This window comes from Armigeres subalbatus, chromosome 3 (genome assembly GCF_024139115.2).
Source record: "Armigeres subalbatus isolate Guangzhou_Male chromosome 3, GZ_Asu_2, whole genome shotgun sequence".
In the NCBI taxonomy this organism is placed as follows: domain Eukaryota; kingdom Metazoa; phylum Arthropoda; class Insecta; order Diptera; family Culicidae; genus Armigeres; species Armigeres subalbatus.
This window is the reverse complement of record NC_085141.1, coordinates 396,493,388-396,511,109: the sequence shown is the minus strand read 5'-3', so window position 1 is coordinate 396,511,109 and position 17,722 is coordinate 396,493,388. Positions and strand designations below refer to the sequence as shown.

Here is a 17,722-nt window from a genome sequence, read left to right as displayed (position 1 = left end):
TCGCGCAGTTTTGTTTTATGTCCTTCATTTAATTTCCTAGTAGCTTATTGGCTACTCTCGACTTAAAGTTATAGATGCACTTCCATATTTAATACTTTTAGAGACTTCTAAGTAAGCATTATGTAGCAAGCACAATGATGATCACTGTTTGTCCGAAGAATCATCGTCAAATATATGCCTACACCGAACATATAAATTTTATTAGATATGCATAGACTGTTGACGAGACAAATAACAAGAAATACCAGCCCGCACAGGCCGTAGCACTCAAGCTAAAATTTTCCAAACAAACCATCAACAAATTTTATTATGCTCGACTCATTTGCGTAGGTTGTGTTCTCATACGTACCTGCCTATTACTTACATCCCTCGTGCACAACTCATAAAACGAGCATGCAGGCGACGGGCACTTAGATATTACCTGCCTTTCCTGTCCTTTACCCAACATCGTCAACCAACTGCATGCGAGTGATCACGCGCCGAACGAGTGATTTCAATGCTACGTTAGCAACGGATGATTGAATCTGCCTGTGGCACGTCTTTCTCGGTTTGCAGTCAGCCATAGTCCAGCGACGTGCCGCCCGAGGCAATGTTCTGATACTTGTGCTTAAGACAAACATACGAATTGCGTTTACATATGCCTCCGTCATTATCTACTCCGTCATCAGCTGTTGATTCCGGGATGTTATTTTTAGCTTGTACCAATCCGGCTGCTTCATGGTCAGATATCCACCTACAAGTTTGCTGTGCGACTATCGGCAAACATAAGTGGGTTGTGCGTTGTTTCCCAAGTACCTCAGCATGGACAGTCGTGAATCAATATTTGCCTACGCTTTTTACATCACTCGTGATAACAAACAATCCAACTGATCGTCTTTTTCTTCTCTCTCTGAATTATTCCAGATGAAATCCAGTTCGAGCAACCTGTTCAGGGCCCTGCTGATGATTGTCATGCAGGTTACACTGCTTTCGCTGTGCGTCAGTCGAACCCATGGCTCACCGCTGGCCTCGCCGACGGATACCGCTAGTAAAGGGGACGGAATGTTACATCACGCTACCCGTTCCCGGTACTGTGGCCGAAAGTTGACCGAAACTCTGGCCATGCTGTGCCAAGGGCGGTACCCAATGATGGGCCATCACCGATCAGGTTAGTACTACCGTAAAACCCCGCCCTTCTCCATCGCACCATAAATTAAATTTTTAGTATCTCGTTTGTAAGTCGTTGATTCGTACTAACGAGCGAAATAACGAGCTGAATCATAATCGGGACAATCATTTGTAAGTCTTACCGAGATCACTGCTTACCGTCCAATTAAACTTTAAAGAGAACTGTTTTCGCCAGCATATGTACAAATTTGAAATATTTAGTGATAAAAATATGTAATATGATAATATAAAAGTAAATAAAATTAGTGATATTTGACAGAAAACAGACTTTGAATGTCATTATTAGTTCTTCCTAAAGAATACGCAAATGCAATAAATGTTGTGATTAAGGTTAAACATTTTTATACTTGCAGAAATATCTCTATTTAATAATGCTGAAAATTTAACTATGAACAAAACGGCATTTTTTGTAATGGACGTTTCTTAATTGAGTAGTTTTCCTTCAAAAGTTTAGACATGAATTAATATTCTTCTTTATTCTATTCGATTTTCTTTTTCCGCAGAATACCTCTCGGACCAGCCGCAACCACAGGTGGAGGTAGAAGTGGCTACCCTGCCGGACAGCGGCAGCCACGGTTTTCCGTACTCCCGGTCGAAGGCTCACCGGCGGGTCCGCCGGGCCGGAATCTACGACGAATGCTGCAAGAAGAGCTGTTCGTACGCCGAACTGAGAAGCTACTGCGAATGATGTAGACTTCTACTGTTCGGGTTAGGTGCCGTGGTGTAGCAGCAGCACGAGGCTTCACCACCGCATGGCGTGGGTCCCGTCCTCTTCGGTTGCGGGAGCGATCGAAGGCGAACGTGCGAACGGACGGCGACTGTGGCAGCGGCAGTTTGTTGTGTGTCTCTGGCTCGGGGGAGAAGAGTAAGGCGCACATTTAGCTCCGGGTGGCGGATTGCTTGGGTATCTCAAGCACTCCGCCACCCATTCGGATGAGCAACCACAAAATATACACGTGTATTCGATTTTTTTAATTATTTTAATATGTTTTTCAAACGAAACGACAGAATCGTTTAAAGCCATAATTAGGTTGTAGGTAGATCATTTATACAAATCGAACAAATTGAAACACGCATGACGCAGTGCCTCTGTGGGATATCCTCGGATAGCAGTTGAGGTAGAATTGTCATGTCGCAACTAGAAGCAATATGTGACTGAAGTATTAAGAACCTCGGAAATTTTTTAATACAGCTCGAATTGAAACGAGAAATTCTTAGGATGCTTAATCCCTATTCAACGTACAATTTTACCATGACTACTTTTAGAAAAAAAAATATGATGGCTTTCATTGTTTTTATCCCATTTGTAAGTCATGATGTATGTTTAAGAGACTATGCAGAAGCTTAAACACAAATAGCTCAGCCCCTCATAATCTATTTATTACAATGCTTGAAAGAGTCAGCACCTTTATATATAAAAGGTCTCGAAGGGACTTATATTAGGCTCAAACCATGTTTACAGCATTTTCAGTATCCTATTTGTTTGTAGCTCGTAAGCCAACGTCCTTTTTTAACTAATGTGATCGTATACAGCTTTGAATTCCATTATCGAGGCAATTCGAAGCTAATGTAAATTGACAAATTACAAAAAACAATAATGAAAGAAGTACACTAGACGATTTTTAAAAAATTCTATTTTGGATTTTTTCTTCACCACCTAAAATGTATCCGAAATCCAAAATTATCTCAACCCAGGAGTCAACCTACACAATTTACTGTTATTAATTAGATGGGTGTATTAGCAAAATTCTTCACAAAATTAATGAATGTTCATTATGGGTTTTAGGAGTAGAGGAACAGAGAGGAGGAGATGGTGGCCATGCTTTACTTAAACTTTGACAGATTGTAATGGGTTTTCCCATTAGAAAAGAAGAGCAGAATTTGTTTCGACTTCGCGAGTATACAATGATATGGAATAGATATGTTATTTAGGCAAATGAATAGATTTGATAGTTCCATTAGGATTCGGCAGGCACGGAAGAAGTGGATTTTGTTTTCAAGCGAATGAAGGGCAATTCTGGTGACAATGAACCGCCCTTCTTAGCCGTGCGGTAAGATGTGCAAGACCATGCTTGTTCTTGATCTCGATGGTCCCTTCAATATCGAGATATGGAGAGGCGACTGTAACACTAACACGGTATAGGAAAAGTTATTCTCAAAACTCTATCAACGAGCATTCACGAGTGAGCAATAGAGCTGAATATTTGAATAAATCAAACGTGAATATTTTTTCACTACAAAAGGAATTGAACATACACTCTAACATTCATTTACTCAGTGATTGAGTAAAATTGTATTGCCGTCTCTTTTCTTCCCACGGAAGTTTTACTCAATTTCCGTCATAAGCAGGATTACTCATAGTTTTGGAGTAGTCCTGCTTTTGACGGAAATTGAGCAAAAAGAAAAGATAGAGCAATAAAATTTCACTCAGCAACTGAGTAGATGAAGGTTAGCACAGGATGCCTCTATTGGGGGGTGATCTGACTTGCCAATGTCCCCAAGTCAGCCATCTTGAATTTTTGAATGGAATTTATGTTCCTTTGTTTACATTTTGCACTGCAAATGAACTCCTTCATCCCCCACGCGCTGGTTATTCCCATCCACTGACGAAGTCGTTTTTCCTATACATATACGATAGAGCCTTCAGTTAGCGTGAATCACAATCGCAAAACACGTGCAAGAAACATCAATACGCTGTCTATAGCAATGGAGAGCACAAATATCACGCAATGATTCAAATGGAGTCGAACCATGAAAGCTTTTTGGGAGATGTGTTCAGCGAGTTACAATAAGACGATCAATTACCGCTTCTGTCTCTGAAATCTTTAAGGGAGCTTTTGTCACTTGTTTCTGTTCTGCATGGGCGTTCGACAACTCTCTCCAGAATAAAAATTTTCTGGGTTTTCGCTTGCTTCGACTGCGCGTACACTGATGAGAGTTCACTGCAGTTTTAACCGCAAGCCGATTGTGTCACGAGCAAACAGATTCCGCAATATTACAGAACGACCATTATTGTCAGAACCATTAGGCACGACTCTACACTGCCTTATAAGCAGGAGCGTCCATTTTCTAATTTGAATTTCCAACATGTTTAAGAGTTCCTTTGTAGGGTAAGACGGTATAACGACGAGCGCTTGTGATTTTACTACCGATGGCAAGTTTGTGTCGTCATCATGCGGTTATAATTTCCACTTTGGAGAAAATTCGTTTCGCCTCAACCTTCCTTTGTATTAAAAGGACCGGGCCTTTATAACCACTAACAGCATCCAAATTCAAAACGCCGTCGAAATCTCGTGCAAGAAAATGCAGCTTTCTTGTATCTAATGGAGTAACACCATTAGCCCCGCCCTTTCGGTAAACGAAATGGATGCACATTTCAATGGCCCACTGCTTCATTTTATTTGTGCATAAAAAGAGCCGTGTTCAGCGCGCGCGTTATTTTTGTTCGAGATTTCATGGAGGTCGATCAACGGCGTCCGGTAGTGAATTCACCCGTTGGAGGATGTAGCAGCGACACCAGTGGCGTCAGTCAGTGACGGTCATGGATGGTAGAGGGGCGTATTATCGGATGGTGGTCGCGTCGTCAGCAGCATTTAAGTGATTTTTTTTGCATTGATTACATAGGCAGAAACGAATGGTCATCTTTAATGGAAGCAGCTCTAAACTTATCCATTTGTATCAACACATGCCATGATATTTATGAAATTCGAAATATTCACACAAATGTTGAAGTTTCCCTGAAGTCGATTCTGAACATTTACAAATTCCAAGTTGCGCCTGTTTTGCACGAAACCGTCGTGGCAGAATTACAACCACGCGTTGGAGAGAGAAGCCGCAATAAATTTATGCCGCATAGTGACTGAAGAATATTTGATGGCGTATGTATCGGCTCAAGGGGGAAAAATTCGTCTCGGCTCAACCTTCTCTTTTATAAAATTATGTTTCTGAAAAGAATCGATTGGTTTTCAATAATGAACCTTTCCAATCACAAACGGAAACTAAATTAGAATTTTGAAAGAAAATTTCACTAGACTGCCACTGACGCCAACGTTTAGCCATTCGATGATTTGGCATCCATGCGAATGAATTTCTGCAGTGTCTCCCTCCGGCAAGCGCTTGTGGTTCTGCTACCAATGGCAACATATTTTCAGTTTCAGTATCGCTAACGATGAGCCAAAAACAAGCTGCTGGAGTCCCTGCTACTGTCCTACCTCGCACAACAACCCCAACGTTCAAGATGTAAGATAATGGGTGCGATCCGGTAATCACTGATTAGCTTAGCATTTCTGACAAACTCTTTTTACATAACTGGTACCAAACCTGTCTCGGTCCGGTCAAGGATGTTTTCGGGTGGAAAACATTCTCGACTCCCGGGGCATAGTGTTACCATTGTACTTGCCATACAAGATACAAACTCATTACTCATGCAATGGCGGACATAGAAAAGCTGTCAGATGACGAAATGCTGAAAAGAATACTTGATGGAAAAGCAGGCAAAGTTTCAGTTGGGATGTAAAGCCATGGAAGAAGAAGAAGAAGGTACACAACCAGGAAATCCTTCTGGTTACATTTTCATGGTATTTTTAAATTTACTTTGTTGGTTACTTAGAGATTTTATATAAAGCAATTAAACAATTTGCCTGGAAAACACCTTCTCTCGTAATTCTGAAAATTCTATCTACAAGGTTTGTAGGAAACTCCGCCACCGGTGATTCTTTTTGCAGGAGTTCTGGAGAATTATTCTTCCTTTCTGGAGAATTCCTCATCTAAGAATTTTGGGGAATTGCTTTCACATTCCAGATATTCTGGAAAACTGCTTCATCAAGAATTCTGGGAGCTTCCTTCTTCTTCTTCTTAAATTGTGGGATAATCCTCACACAGGAATTTTGCAAAATTCCTTCTCCAACACAGATCCTGGGTCTGAGTGAAGTCCGTTGGCCAAACGCCGTCGGGACAAGTTCTGCTATACTCTGGTTTACGAGGGGAACACGCTCCCGGCATCGCGGAGTTGGATTCCTACTAAGCGCTCAGGCACACTCTGCGCTTATGAAGTGGGAACCTATAAGTGAAAGGATAATCGTTGCCAGATTTAGAACACGGGTCCGAAACCTTACTATAATCCAATGTTATGCGCCAACCGGTGCTGCCGATCTGCAACACAAAGAGAACTTCTACAGTCAACTCAATGCCGTCGTAGATAGAATTCCGAAGAGTGATATCAAGATCTGATTGGGCGACTTCAATGCGAAGATCGGATCCGACAACTCGAACCATGAGCGCACTATGGGACGCCGTGGTCTCGGAGAAATGAGTGAAAACGGAGAGCTGTTCGCAGAATTTTATGGTAATAACGACATGGTGATCGGGGGATCGCTCTTCCCTCATCGATCGGTTCACACGGTCACGTGGGTCTCCCGTGACGGTTTTACAGAAAATCAAATCGACCACATCTGCATCAGCCGAAAATGGAAACGAAGCAATTGTACGGAATAAACGTAGTGCCGATATCGCGTCTGATCATCACCTCCTCATCGGCGAAATACGCCTGCGCATTGCGCGGATTCGTCGGCAGGAGGAAAGAGTTGGACGACCATTCAACACACGCCGACTGGAAGATGCCACGGTGAAACGGTCCTTCGATGAAAAACTGGAGACGCGTGCTGCAGATATTCCGGAAGGTGGCAGCGTGGAAGACCAATGGACCGCCATCAAGAATGCCTTCATCGTCACCAGCGAGAACAATCTGGGTGAACTGCGCACCCAGAGAAAACAATGGATCACCGATGAGACCAGGAGAAAGATAGAGGAGCGAAGAGAAGCCAAAGTCGCGATAGTGCGATCAAAAACCAGAGGAGCCAAAGCCTTAGCCAGTCAACGATACGCGGCTCTTGAGAAGAAAGTAAAACGCTCATGTCGACGGGACACGCGAGCGTGGGCAGACTCTCTGGCCGACGAAAGAGAGAGAGCCGCCGCAACCGGGGACATTCGCCTCCTCTACGATATCTCACGACGCTTAAGCGAGGCGAAGATAATTGCAACGATGCCTGTGAAAGACGCGAATGATCAGTTATTGACCGACCCACTGACCAGCTGAAACGCTGGCTCGAGCACTCCGAACAACTTTTTCAAGTGCCAGCCAGCTCGAAGCTCCATCACTGCTAGAGATTCAAACAGCCATCCAAACCATGAAATCGAATAAAGCCCCAGGGGTCGATCGCATATCAGCCGAGATGCTCAAAGCTGACCCCATGACATCCGCTCAACTACTGCATCGTTTATTTCGTAATATCTAGGACACCGCAACTTTTCCGGTCGACTGGATGCAAGGTATCTTAGTGAAGGTACCCAAAAAGGGGAAACCGGACTGTATGCGATAACTGGCGAGGCATTATGTTGCTGTGTACCGTTCTCAAAGTTCTGTGCAAAATTATCCTAGCCCGGATTCAGGAAAAGATCGATGCGACTCTCTGGTGGCACCAGGCCGGATTCCGTGCCGAAAGATCCTGTGTGGACCATATTGCCACGCTCTGCATCATTCTGGAGCAGGTCAACGAATTTCAAGAGTCATTGACTACGAAAAAGCTTTCGACCGTCTCAATCACGAGAATATGTGGGGCGCCCTGAGACGCAAGGGGGTTCCTGAGAAAATTATCGGCCTCATCAAAGCACAGTACGAGGCCTTTTCGTGTAGAGTGCTGCAAAATGGGGTCCTGTCCGACCCTATCCGGGTCGTAGCTGGTGTTATGCAAGGATGTATTCTATCACCGTTACTGTTCCTCATCGTAATCTACGAGATTCTGGTAGATGCGATTAACCGTGAACCAAACCATGGAGCACCTAAACGACTTCGAATTGGCTGATGACGTTGCACTCCTCGCGCAACGACGCTCTGATATGTAGAGTAAGCTCAACGACCTTGCCGAGCGCTCCTCTTCGGCATGTTTAGTCATCAACGTCAACAAAACCAAATCGTTGGATGTAAACACGGTGACTCCTTCCGGTTTCACAGTAGCCGGGCAACCAGTGGAGAATATTGAAAGCTTCCAATATCTTGGTAGCCAAATGGCGTCAGACGGCGGAACCAAGATCGACATAGGCGCACGGATCAAGAAAGCAAGGGCTGCCTTTGCGAGTTGAAGAAATATCTGAAAAAACAGGCAGATATGTGAACGCACCAAAATACGAATTTTCAACTCTAACGTGAAATCTGTGCTGTTATACGCTAGCGAAGCATGGTATGTATCAGTGGAGAACACTCAATGGCTGCAGGTGTTCATTAACAGATGCCTGCGGTATATAATTCGGGCCTGGTGGCCTCGCAACTGGATCTCAAACAACGAGCTCCATCGTCGTTGTCACCAGAGGCCGATAGCAACAGAAATTCGGGATCGGAAGTGGGGCTGGGTCGGCCACACTCTACGTAGGGGCGGAAACGAAATCTGTAAACAAGCATTAGACTGGAACCCAGTGGGACATCGCAGCAGAGGCAGACCCAGAGGCTCTTGGCGGCGAAGCCTCAATAAAGAAATAAAAGAAGTCGACCGAAATCTAACCTGGCAACAGGTTAAAGCGATAGCTGGACAACGCTCAGGATGGAGATTTTTCAAGTCGGCCCTTTGCACCACCGGAGGTGTACAGGACCCATAATAGAAAAAAATACATCCACTATTTAAAAATTGACGCATCGCAGCTTAGTTTTCATTCAACATTTCCACAGTTATTAACCTGGAGGATTCCCAAGCAACCAGAAGTTCAGATTTTACTTAAATTTACTCTTAACCGAACTAATTGGTTCACTATGGTTCACATCAAGTTCCAAGCATCCTTAACGGAACTTTAAAGTTCACTTTTACGCTCCCACCATACAAAAAATTACTTAAAATGAGAGCTGATTAAGCCAAAATAGCCCTTCTTGTGGTTGCTTGGGTTCTAAGTCGATTCACCATTTCTTGCATTCCTGTGTCGAAAAGAACACGATGATGCTCATAGGCTCATAAGGAAGTACTAAAACAAAAACCTACACCATGCCACAAATCAAATTCAGTAACCTTCAGGGGGCCCTCCTTAGCCGTGCGGTAAGATGCGCGGCTACAAAGCAAAACCATGCTGAGGGTGGCTGGGTTCGATTCCCGGTGCCGGTCTAGGCAATTTACGGATTGGAAATTGTCTCGACTTCCCTGGGCATAAAAGTATCATCGTGTTAGTCTCATGATATACGAATGCAAAAATGGTAACCTGGCTTAGAAACCTCGCAGTTAATAACTGTGGAAGTGCTTAATGAACACTAAGCTGCGAGGCGGCTCTGTCCCAGTGGGATGTAATGCCAATAAGAAGAAGAAGAAGAACCTTCAGCATGGCCTTGCTTTTTATAGATGCCAGGCTAAGAAAGACACAATTCAAGATTTTTGCAAGTATTTTTGCTATGAATGACGCTTCCTCCCGGGCGAACCATTGACGAAATTCATTGTAAAATCGTAAAGAAATTCCTGAAGAAACTTTTGAAGTAATCTTAGATGAACCTTCGGATGATATTGCTGAAGGAATTCTTGGAGAAATTAAAAAGGATTCTTGAAGAAGTACCTGGAGGGAAGGATTTCTGCGGAATTCCTGGAACGATTCTCGGAGAAATTATCTAGAATTAATGAAAAAATTCTGGAAAATTTTCCCAGGATTTCGGAATTCTCCAGAATGTTGAGGGTATTAATGGGTTACCACCATTAGTACACCAGAAATGCAAACGTTAAAAAGGGTATTATTCGTCACCCGCCGACGAAATTTTTGGACTTAGGAAGATAATTTTGAACCGTGTTGATCCGAGCCGACACCGCCGCCGCCGAGAGCAATCGCTGCCGTAAGAAAATTGCATTCACGCCGCCACCAGATAGAAGTACATTGGCGCACAGATCCGGTCGGTAGACCGTCATCGACTCGTGGAGTTTTCCCGTGTTTTCGCTGAGGAGCCACCATTTAGGATTTTGCAAGCAATTTCTTTGCATTCTCCAATGCGCCACGCTGCTGCTGACCAAATCGCTACCATTGTTGAGGTTGAATGATCTGCAGTAACCACCCCGACGACCACCAACGATGCGATGCTTTTCCATTGGACTGCTATCAACCCGGTCGTGCTGCTGTGTCCGCTCAGCGTGAAATCCTGTATGAACTGCGATTCAAGACCAAACCCGTAAGTTGATTAGTTTTGATGTCTGTGCTTGCAATGCATGTACAGGATTGGTGTTTACCTAGCAGCTTACGCAGCTAAATCAGACATGAAGGTACACTCAACTTATCCGAAACTTAATTCAAACAAACAATTCAATTTTGAAAGACCCATTGAATTTACATGGTAAAGAATATGCAACTTAATGATTTTGTTTCATCCATGCAACATGCAGTGCAGTATTCTTTAGTTGTTCGTTTCAAAATGCCAAACGCGTACTGCATTGCAATGTTAATGAAACATTGATCACAATTCGAACGTTTTTGACATCTTGATGTAACTTTTTCGTGCTTTGGTGTTTTTCCATTGCCTTTAATGAAACTGAATAGAAACAAGGTGCCTTTTGGAAGATGTTGCGTGTATAACAGTAGAAAATTAGTATTTTTAGAACAATACATAGAAGCGTTAACCCTTCCTTGATCGAATGGTCCAAAAACAAATTGTAAATCCATCGAGAAACGGCTGAGATATTAACGTTCAAAATCACTCATATTTTCGTGACGGTCTCCGATTTTTGCAATCGCGAAGTGTACACTGGTGTAGAAAACAACAGTCATAGTCCTAAGTCAATATATAATAAAAAATATAGTAAACTTTATTCGTATAACATAACCAACATAACACTGAAATTGCCATATTGTGATTCCAATAGATGTACAAATAATTACATTGCCAACAGAATGTTCTTCTATTGTAAAAATGCCATTTTTTTAGCATTAGCAATGTTCTTGTTTTCTTGCTTGCCATCATTATTTACAGGTTAAAAAAATTTCACTTTGAATCCGAAGAGATACGTAGTGCTGATATAGAAGAATTCCATCCTGAGTGATTATCATCCATCGTCATGCCTCTTGTCAGGTTAATTTTCTGTCTTCATTCCTCATTTATTTTGCACTCCTCGATTTGCATTTATAGCTATTTTTCATTGTACCACAAAATTAGATCTAAAACGATTCACGAAAACTACGAATATATATATATATATTTTATAAAGCGAAAAACCATTGTGTAGAGATCCTGTGTCATTCATTTTTGCATAATTTTGAGAGCGTATCAAGCTCACACGATTTGAAACAGCACTCTTTATAAATAGCGTGCTGGTCGACGACAGGGTTGACACCATCTAGAAACATATAAAACATGTCACTACAAAAAACACTTCACACCAATTATCGACTTAACTCTTGCAGGTAAATAATATAAGTTGTTCCAGCCTCTCCATGCACAACCTTCCGCTGAAGCCCGAACTATCTTTTGCAAATACGAACAGTATCAGCAAACTTATTAGGGATACAAACATATTCTTCATATTGCAGGTACTCAACCTCACCGATTGGATTCCGAAGACGACTGAATCGTACTAAATTTCATTCGCTCAAGTGTATAACATTTTGTTCATCTGAGCTTCATCCATTAGTAAGCAAGTAAATATTTACCATCAATCAATCAATCACGAATTTTGACCAGCAAGACCTTTGGAACTGCATCCCTCTGGAATGATTATACTGCTACTAATTATAAACAAATCTAAAACAAGAAAGCAACAAACAATGCTGCATTACTGCCATGTCTATAGCCGATAAGGATTGGATGATTACCATTGGAATCATTCCTTATAATAGAACGGCTACTAACCTGCGAGATGATTAAGCCTAAGCTCGGCTGGCACTTACTCGAAAACATGTTTATTATTGAAAAATATGGAAATCATATATTTACATGTTTTTAACATTTCCCTTGATTGCCAAGCATTGCATAGTAGACACTTTTGTGAAGCGTGTTCAAAGACGAAAAACAAAGAATACTGGAAAGCAAACATCTGATCTCTTTTACTGGCAATTGTTTTGAATGCTGAGTACTGTGGTTATATTCTCCTTCTTCAATGCAGATTGTGTTTGTATTATTATTATTATTATTATTATTTAGTCAGACTAAGACCGGCCTTAGCCTTCTCCATTCAACTCGGTTCATAGCTACACATCCCCAGCCACGGAGTCCAAAAATCGTCTACCACCTGATCGATCCACCTTGCTTGATGCGCACCTTGCCTTCTTGTACCCGTAGGACCACTATCGAGAACCATTTTTACCGGGTTATTGCCCGACATTCTAGCCACCTGCCCGGCCCACCGCAGTCTTTCGATTTTCGCGGCATAACTCCCAACCAGGCTTGTAAAATGTCATCTGCATGTCATTTGACTAATTTGTTCATAACTTTCTTCAGAAGCCCAATTTACTTCAAAATTTTAGATGTACGCATAACGCTTGAGTAGTGCTATATTTTTGTCCAAGGGTACATTGTTCTAAATATAACATCTGAGGCTAGAGAGTGAAATCTCTCCAAAATGTCACGTGTCATTTGACATAATGTCATTTGAATGACATTTTGCCTCCCACGCCCCAGATTACATATTTACAGCAATGTCTTGTTAGACAAAGTTGTAGCCACATTTAAGCGCTATAAGTTCGTCATACTTGATAGTCGCTAGCTAACTACTGAAAAAAGTTCTGGGAAAATTATACAAACGAATGCAAATGACATTTTACAACACTGCTCCCAACAGTTGTTGCAACTCGTGGTTCATTCACCTACTCCATGTACCGTCCTTCATCTGCACCCCGCCATAGATAGTAGGCAACACTTTCCATTCGAAAACTCCACATATGTGATGATCTTCCACGAGCATTATCCAGATCTCGTGTCGGTAGAGGACTACCGCTCTAATGAGCGTTATGTGTATTCCAAAGTAAGTACGATTTCCTGCCATGAAGCGTCTCCGAATATCTCTGCTTGTACCGTCATCGGAGGTCACCAGTTATCCCAAGTACACGAATTCTTCAACCACCTCGATTTCGTCACCACCGATACAGACTCGTGATGAGTGGCTTACATTGTCCTCTTTTGAGCCTCTTCCTATCATGTACTTCGTCTTCGACGTGTTGATGGCAATGAGTACAATCCGAGAGGCTTCCTTCATCTTCCCAAAGTCACGTGCCATAATACCTATGTCGTCGTCGAAACCAAATAACTGAACGGACTTCGTGAAAATCGTACCACTTGTGTCAATCCCTGCCCTTCATATTACTCCCTCCAAAGCGATGTTGAATAGCAGACACGAGAGACCATCACCTTGCTGTAACAGTTTATCCAGGAAAACATGTGCGTGCATTAGTTGCCATAGCTGATTAGGTCTCAGCCGATTAAATCGAGTTGTATTATCTCTTATGTCGTTCGTAATTTTTTGTTTTACAGGCAGCTTTTTGGGCCTACGCAAACCTTCTGTCCTTTCGTGTCAGATCTGTTTGGTGTCCCACCTTACACCAGGAATTGGGCTTATTTGCTTTCAGCGGCACACGGTCGCTTTGGCGGAGCCTTCTTACCGATACATGCACCTTTTTATAGCAGTTTAACAGAGCCCACTATCAAACCCCACAACAACCCTTGGACATAGTCCCTGCTGCTCCCAGGTTGTAATTATAGCGTCTAGCAATTAGATTACCAATGACTCTTCTCTATTGAGATGTACATCTAATGTTATTATTTTATTATTCATCATGGTTCGAATTCGAGATCTTCACTCTTTTTTTCCACACCATCGCCAACCCACTTTCTCAGCCATCGGAATCACTGATTTATGGCTCGATTTCTTGTTCTACCCAGTATTTTGCAAGAAAGCTACACGGATTCTATTCCGCGGTAGCGAAACAATCAATCCGTAGACCCATAGACCCGGCTTTCAGGAATGTTCTGCATCCTTTTTGAAACAAGTCCAATCACGCACTATTTTTTTTACTTACACAGGTACGTTTTTTCTCAATTAAAAATTGCATTCACTCGAGGCAAACAGAAATGTCATTTCTTACAATTTTTTTCGAGTTGTGCCAGTATTGCACGAAACCGTCGATGTCATGGGACCTCATAGTCTCGGATAAATAAGCGAAAAGGTGAGCTGTTAGCAGAATTTTGTAACAATAACGATCACGTGGGTCTACGTGAGACTACATCTGCGTCAGCTGGAAATGGAAGCAGGCCTTTCTTGATTTACAGAATAGACGTAATGCATGTATCATTATATACCTCCTCATCGGCGCATTGCGCTGATTCCCCGGCGGGAAGAGAAAGCGAAACGCCTTTGAAGATGCCTTGGTCAAAAGGTCCTTCGTTAAAAAACTGGACACTTATATTCCGAAAGGTGGCAGCGTGCAAGACCAGTGAACTAAATCCAACCAAGAGAGCATGAAAGAAATCTCTCGCCGACGAAGGAGAGAAACCCACAGCAACCGAGGAAATTCACCTCCTCTACGATGTCTTACGACGCTAAGCGACTAAGGCCTGAGTGGCCTTTGTAGTCGCCAACCGCACAGTCTACGGAGGGTTCGTAAATCGCCTTCCACCTGATTCATCATCCTTGCTAGCTGCGCACCTCACCTTCTTGTGCTCGTCGAATCGTTGTCGAGAACCATGCTCTGCGGATCACTGTCCGACATTCTGGCTACGTATTCGGCCCAACGCAGTCGTCCGATTTTTGCTGAGTGAACGATGGATGTTTCTTCCAACAGCTGGTGCAACTCGTGGTTCATTCGCCTCCTCCACGTACTGTGTGCCATCTTTCCGCCATAGATGGTACGCAGCACTTTCCTTCCGAAAACTCCAAGTGCGTGTTGGACCTCCACGAACATCGTCCAGGTTTCGTGTACTTAGAGGACCAATGGTCCAATGAGCATTTTGTTGATAGTCAGTTTGGTACGGTGGCGAATTCTATTCTATCGGAGTATCTTGCGGAGTCCAAAGAATGCATGAATTCCAGCCACGATGCGTCTCCGAATTTTTCTAAGGTCATCAGCCAGCCCAAGTACCTACACAAATTCTTCAACCACCTCGATTTCGTCACCACCGATACAAACCCGTGAATGGTAGCTCACGTTGTCTCAAGCAGCACTTCTTGTTTCACTACTGAACAATTCACATTTCTGAAACTTTCCAGAAAAAAACAATAGTTGCTTATGTGCCAAGAAACAAGACTCTCTTTTTAAGAAAATTATTTTGAGCTTCTTAGTGGAATGTCTTCACTTGTCATAAGACGAGTTTTTACAATCCCATTGAATTCCACCACTTAATTTAAGTCGAGTCAAGTACGAGACACTGAAGACGGCCTTACTGTTGAGGTCGAAGTACGTATCTGTCAAGATACAATTAAGTGGTGGAATTCAATGGGATTGTACAAACTCGTCTTATGACAAGTGCAAAGACTCTCTTGCAATCTAAAAGCATCCTTCGAATGCAGTAAAATTGCAATAATATTGCAAAATACTACCGCAGAATAAATATAAAACAATAATACAAAACTGGATTCATCTTATGGATCTTGTGATTGACAGTCCTTCATTCTACCACACCACCATTTAACACTTCGAATGGGCTCCATGTTAACTTAGGATAGAAACCATACGATTCTGAAGTTTCGTACTCGGGTTTCCTGTTACTTGATTGCACCGTAATGAAATGTGAGTTGTCAAAACGTTGAGCGATGCTAAATCAAACATGAAGAGTCTTTTAACTTTTCTGTAACTTAATTTACATGAACAATTCAATTTAGAAAGCCAAATTAATGTTACGTGGTACATAATATGCAACTTTTTTGTTTCATGCATTGCAGCATTCCTCAGTTGTTTGTTTCCAACCAAACACGTGTTACGTTGCAATGTTAATAAAACATTGGAATTCGAATGTTTTTGACATCTTTATGCAACTTATTTACGATTTGACGTTTTGTCAATAAAACTGATTGGAAACAAAGTGCTTTTTGAGAAAATGTGGCGCGTGCTTCTTGTGTCACATCTTTTTAAAATCTTTTATTCCCGTAACACGGTAGATCACTTTGACGTAGTGTGTTGCGGTGTAAGAACTACCAAACAGAGCCCTAGCTCAATCCATTTTTCTAGCTAGGGCAATAAGTTGTTGTAATTAAGGATTCATCGTATTTAGTCCTCGCTACCAACAGCAGTCTCAGAAATAAAACATAATTAATGTTACCTTGCAGACAGTTGAAAGACTCGAATTCCTCTTGTTTGAGGCTAGACTGTATGCAGTGGAAACAACTTTTCAAGCAGTTAGTTAAAAAACCTCGGTACCCGGTCCTAGGCTGAACTGACTGCTGGAAAATCTAGTTAGGGGTTTAAATACGTACTAACTCTTCTTGAACTGGTGAACAATGGTAGTGAGAGGAACACACGGAAGTTCTTATTACTGAACAAATTCTCTTGCTTGAAATGGTCTTGTAGACAAAGCTAAATCCCGGGTTTCATTGTTTTACTGGTGATATTCTAGAAGCAAGACAAGGATGTGGCTAGGGCTCCGATGCATGGCCAAAACAGTATCACTGTTCTGTTTTCTCAAGAAAGGATTGATTTCCTATTGATAAGGGGCGCGCCTTCAATGGGATTGCTCTCTATGAAGAAGGGTTTAAATAGTGGGACCTTGTCATGGTGCTCTTGAGAAAACAAAACAACAACTGTATCGAAACCGATACTGCATTGCTTATCAATAGTAATGAAGTAATTCGACATGCACTTAAACACTAAGGATACGGGTAACGCTACAATAGATCTAATAACAGGTCGCAGTGGCACACCCGAACAGGAAAAAAAAATCTTTTAGAACAAACCAAGACTGTGATAAGTTAGGAAGACGGATAAGATTTAGATTTACGACTTTCTGGTTCAGAGTATCTGAAGTAACTAACTTTTTATTAAACTTTCTCGTTACAGGGAAATGAACATATGACGACATCTCACGACAAACGTACGAAGTTTGACAGCGATAGAAGATCGCTGATTTTCGAATGCGCAGGGTGCGCTACGTACAGTCACTCTCAAAATTGAGCGTACAGTATGGATTAGTTGACTACATTCGAAAATTTCAAAGGAAATTAAATGGTTGGCTCGGTTGTTTTTAATGCATATCATTATTCATCTCTTCCTTCAATGTATGCGTACATAAAATTGTTGAAATTTTTTCTCTAAAGTTCATTAATTTGAAAATAATTTCAAAATACGCCTATTAGATGTGACAAAATTGAGCGTACAGCGAACTTTTTTCTTTAAAATTTCTTATTATAAACACGATTAATGTATTTTAATATTGTTTTTTTCATGATTATATTTATAATAATAAACATCCGCTACTTAAACATTCAATGTTTTGAAATTAAACCATGTTTTAATCAAAATGGCGAACAAGTAAGATGTATAAACAATGCTATTTAACAAATCAATGCTGCTGGGCAAAATAGATGCTTTAAGATATGGATTTCACCGGCATCGTGTCTTATATATGATA

General features: G+C 41.9%; 2 protein-coding genes and 1 long non-coding RNA gene across 3 annotated transcripts in view; 2 read left to right on the top strand and 1 right to left on the bottom strand.

Annotated features, from left to right (window-relative positions):
• Window positions 1-2,802, top strand: part of LOC134226883 (LIRP-like) — a 29,241-nt gene extending 26,439 nt beyond the window's left edge. Inside the window, exons 2-3 of the mRNA XM_062707958.1 lie at window positions 904-1,147; window positions 1,671-2,802. Of these exons, the coding sequence (XP_062563942.1) occupies window positions 904-1,147; window positions 1,671-1,855 (429 nt within the window). The 3' untranslated portion in view covers window positions 1,856-2,802. The remainder of the gene's footprint in view (window positions 1-903; window positions 1,148-1,670) is intronic.
• LOC134226886 (NHL repeat-containing protein 2) overlaps window positions 1-17,722 on the top strand; it is a 333,703-nt gene that overhangs the window by 139,183 nt on the left and 176,798 nt on the right. The window lies entirely within an intron of this gene.
• LOC134224002 (uncharacterized) lies at window positions 10,957-11,926 on the bottom strand. Its single transcript, XR_009982802.1, has 2 exons — window positions 11,567-11,926; window positions 10,957-11,507 (listed from the first exon to the last, which is right to left on the bottom strand). It is a non-coding gene; the product is annotated as an uncharacterized LOC134224002 (long non-coding RNA).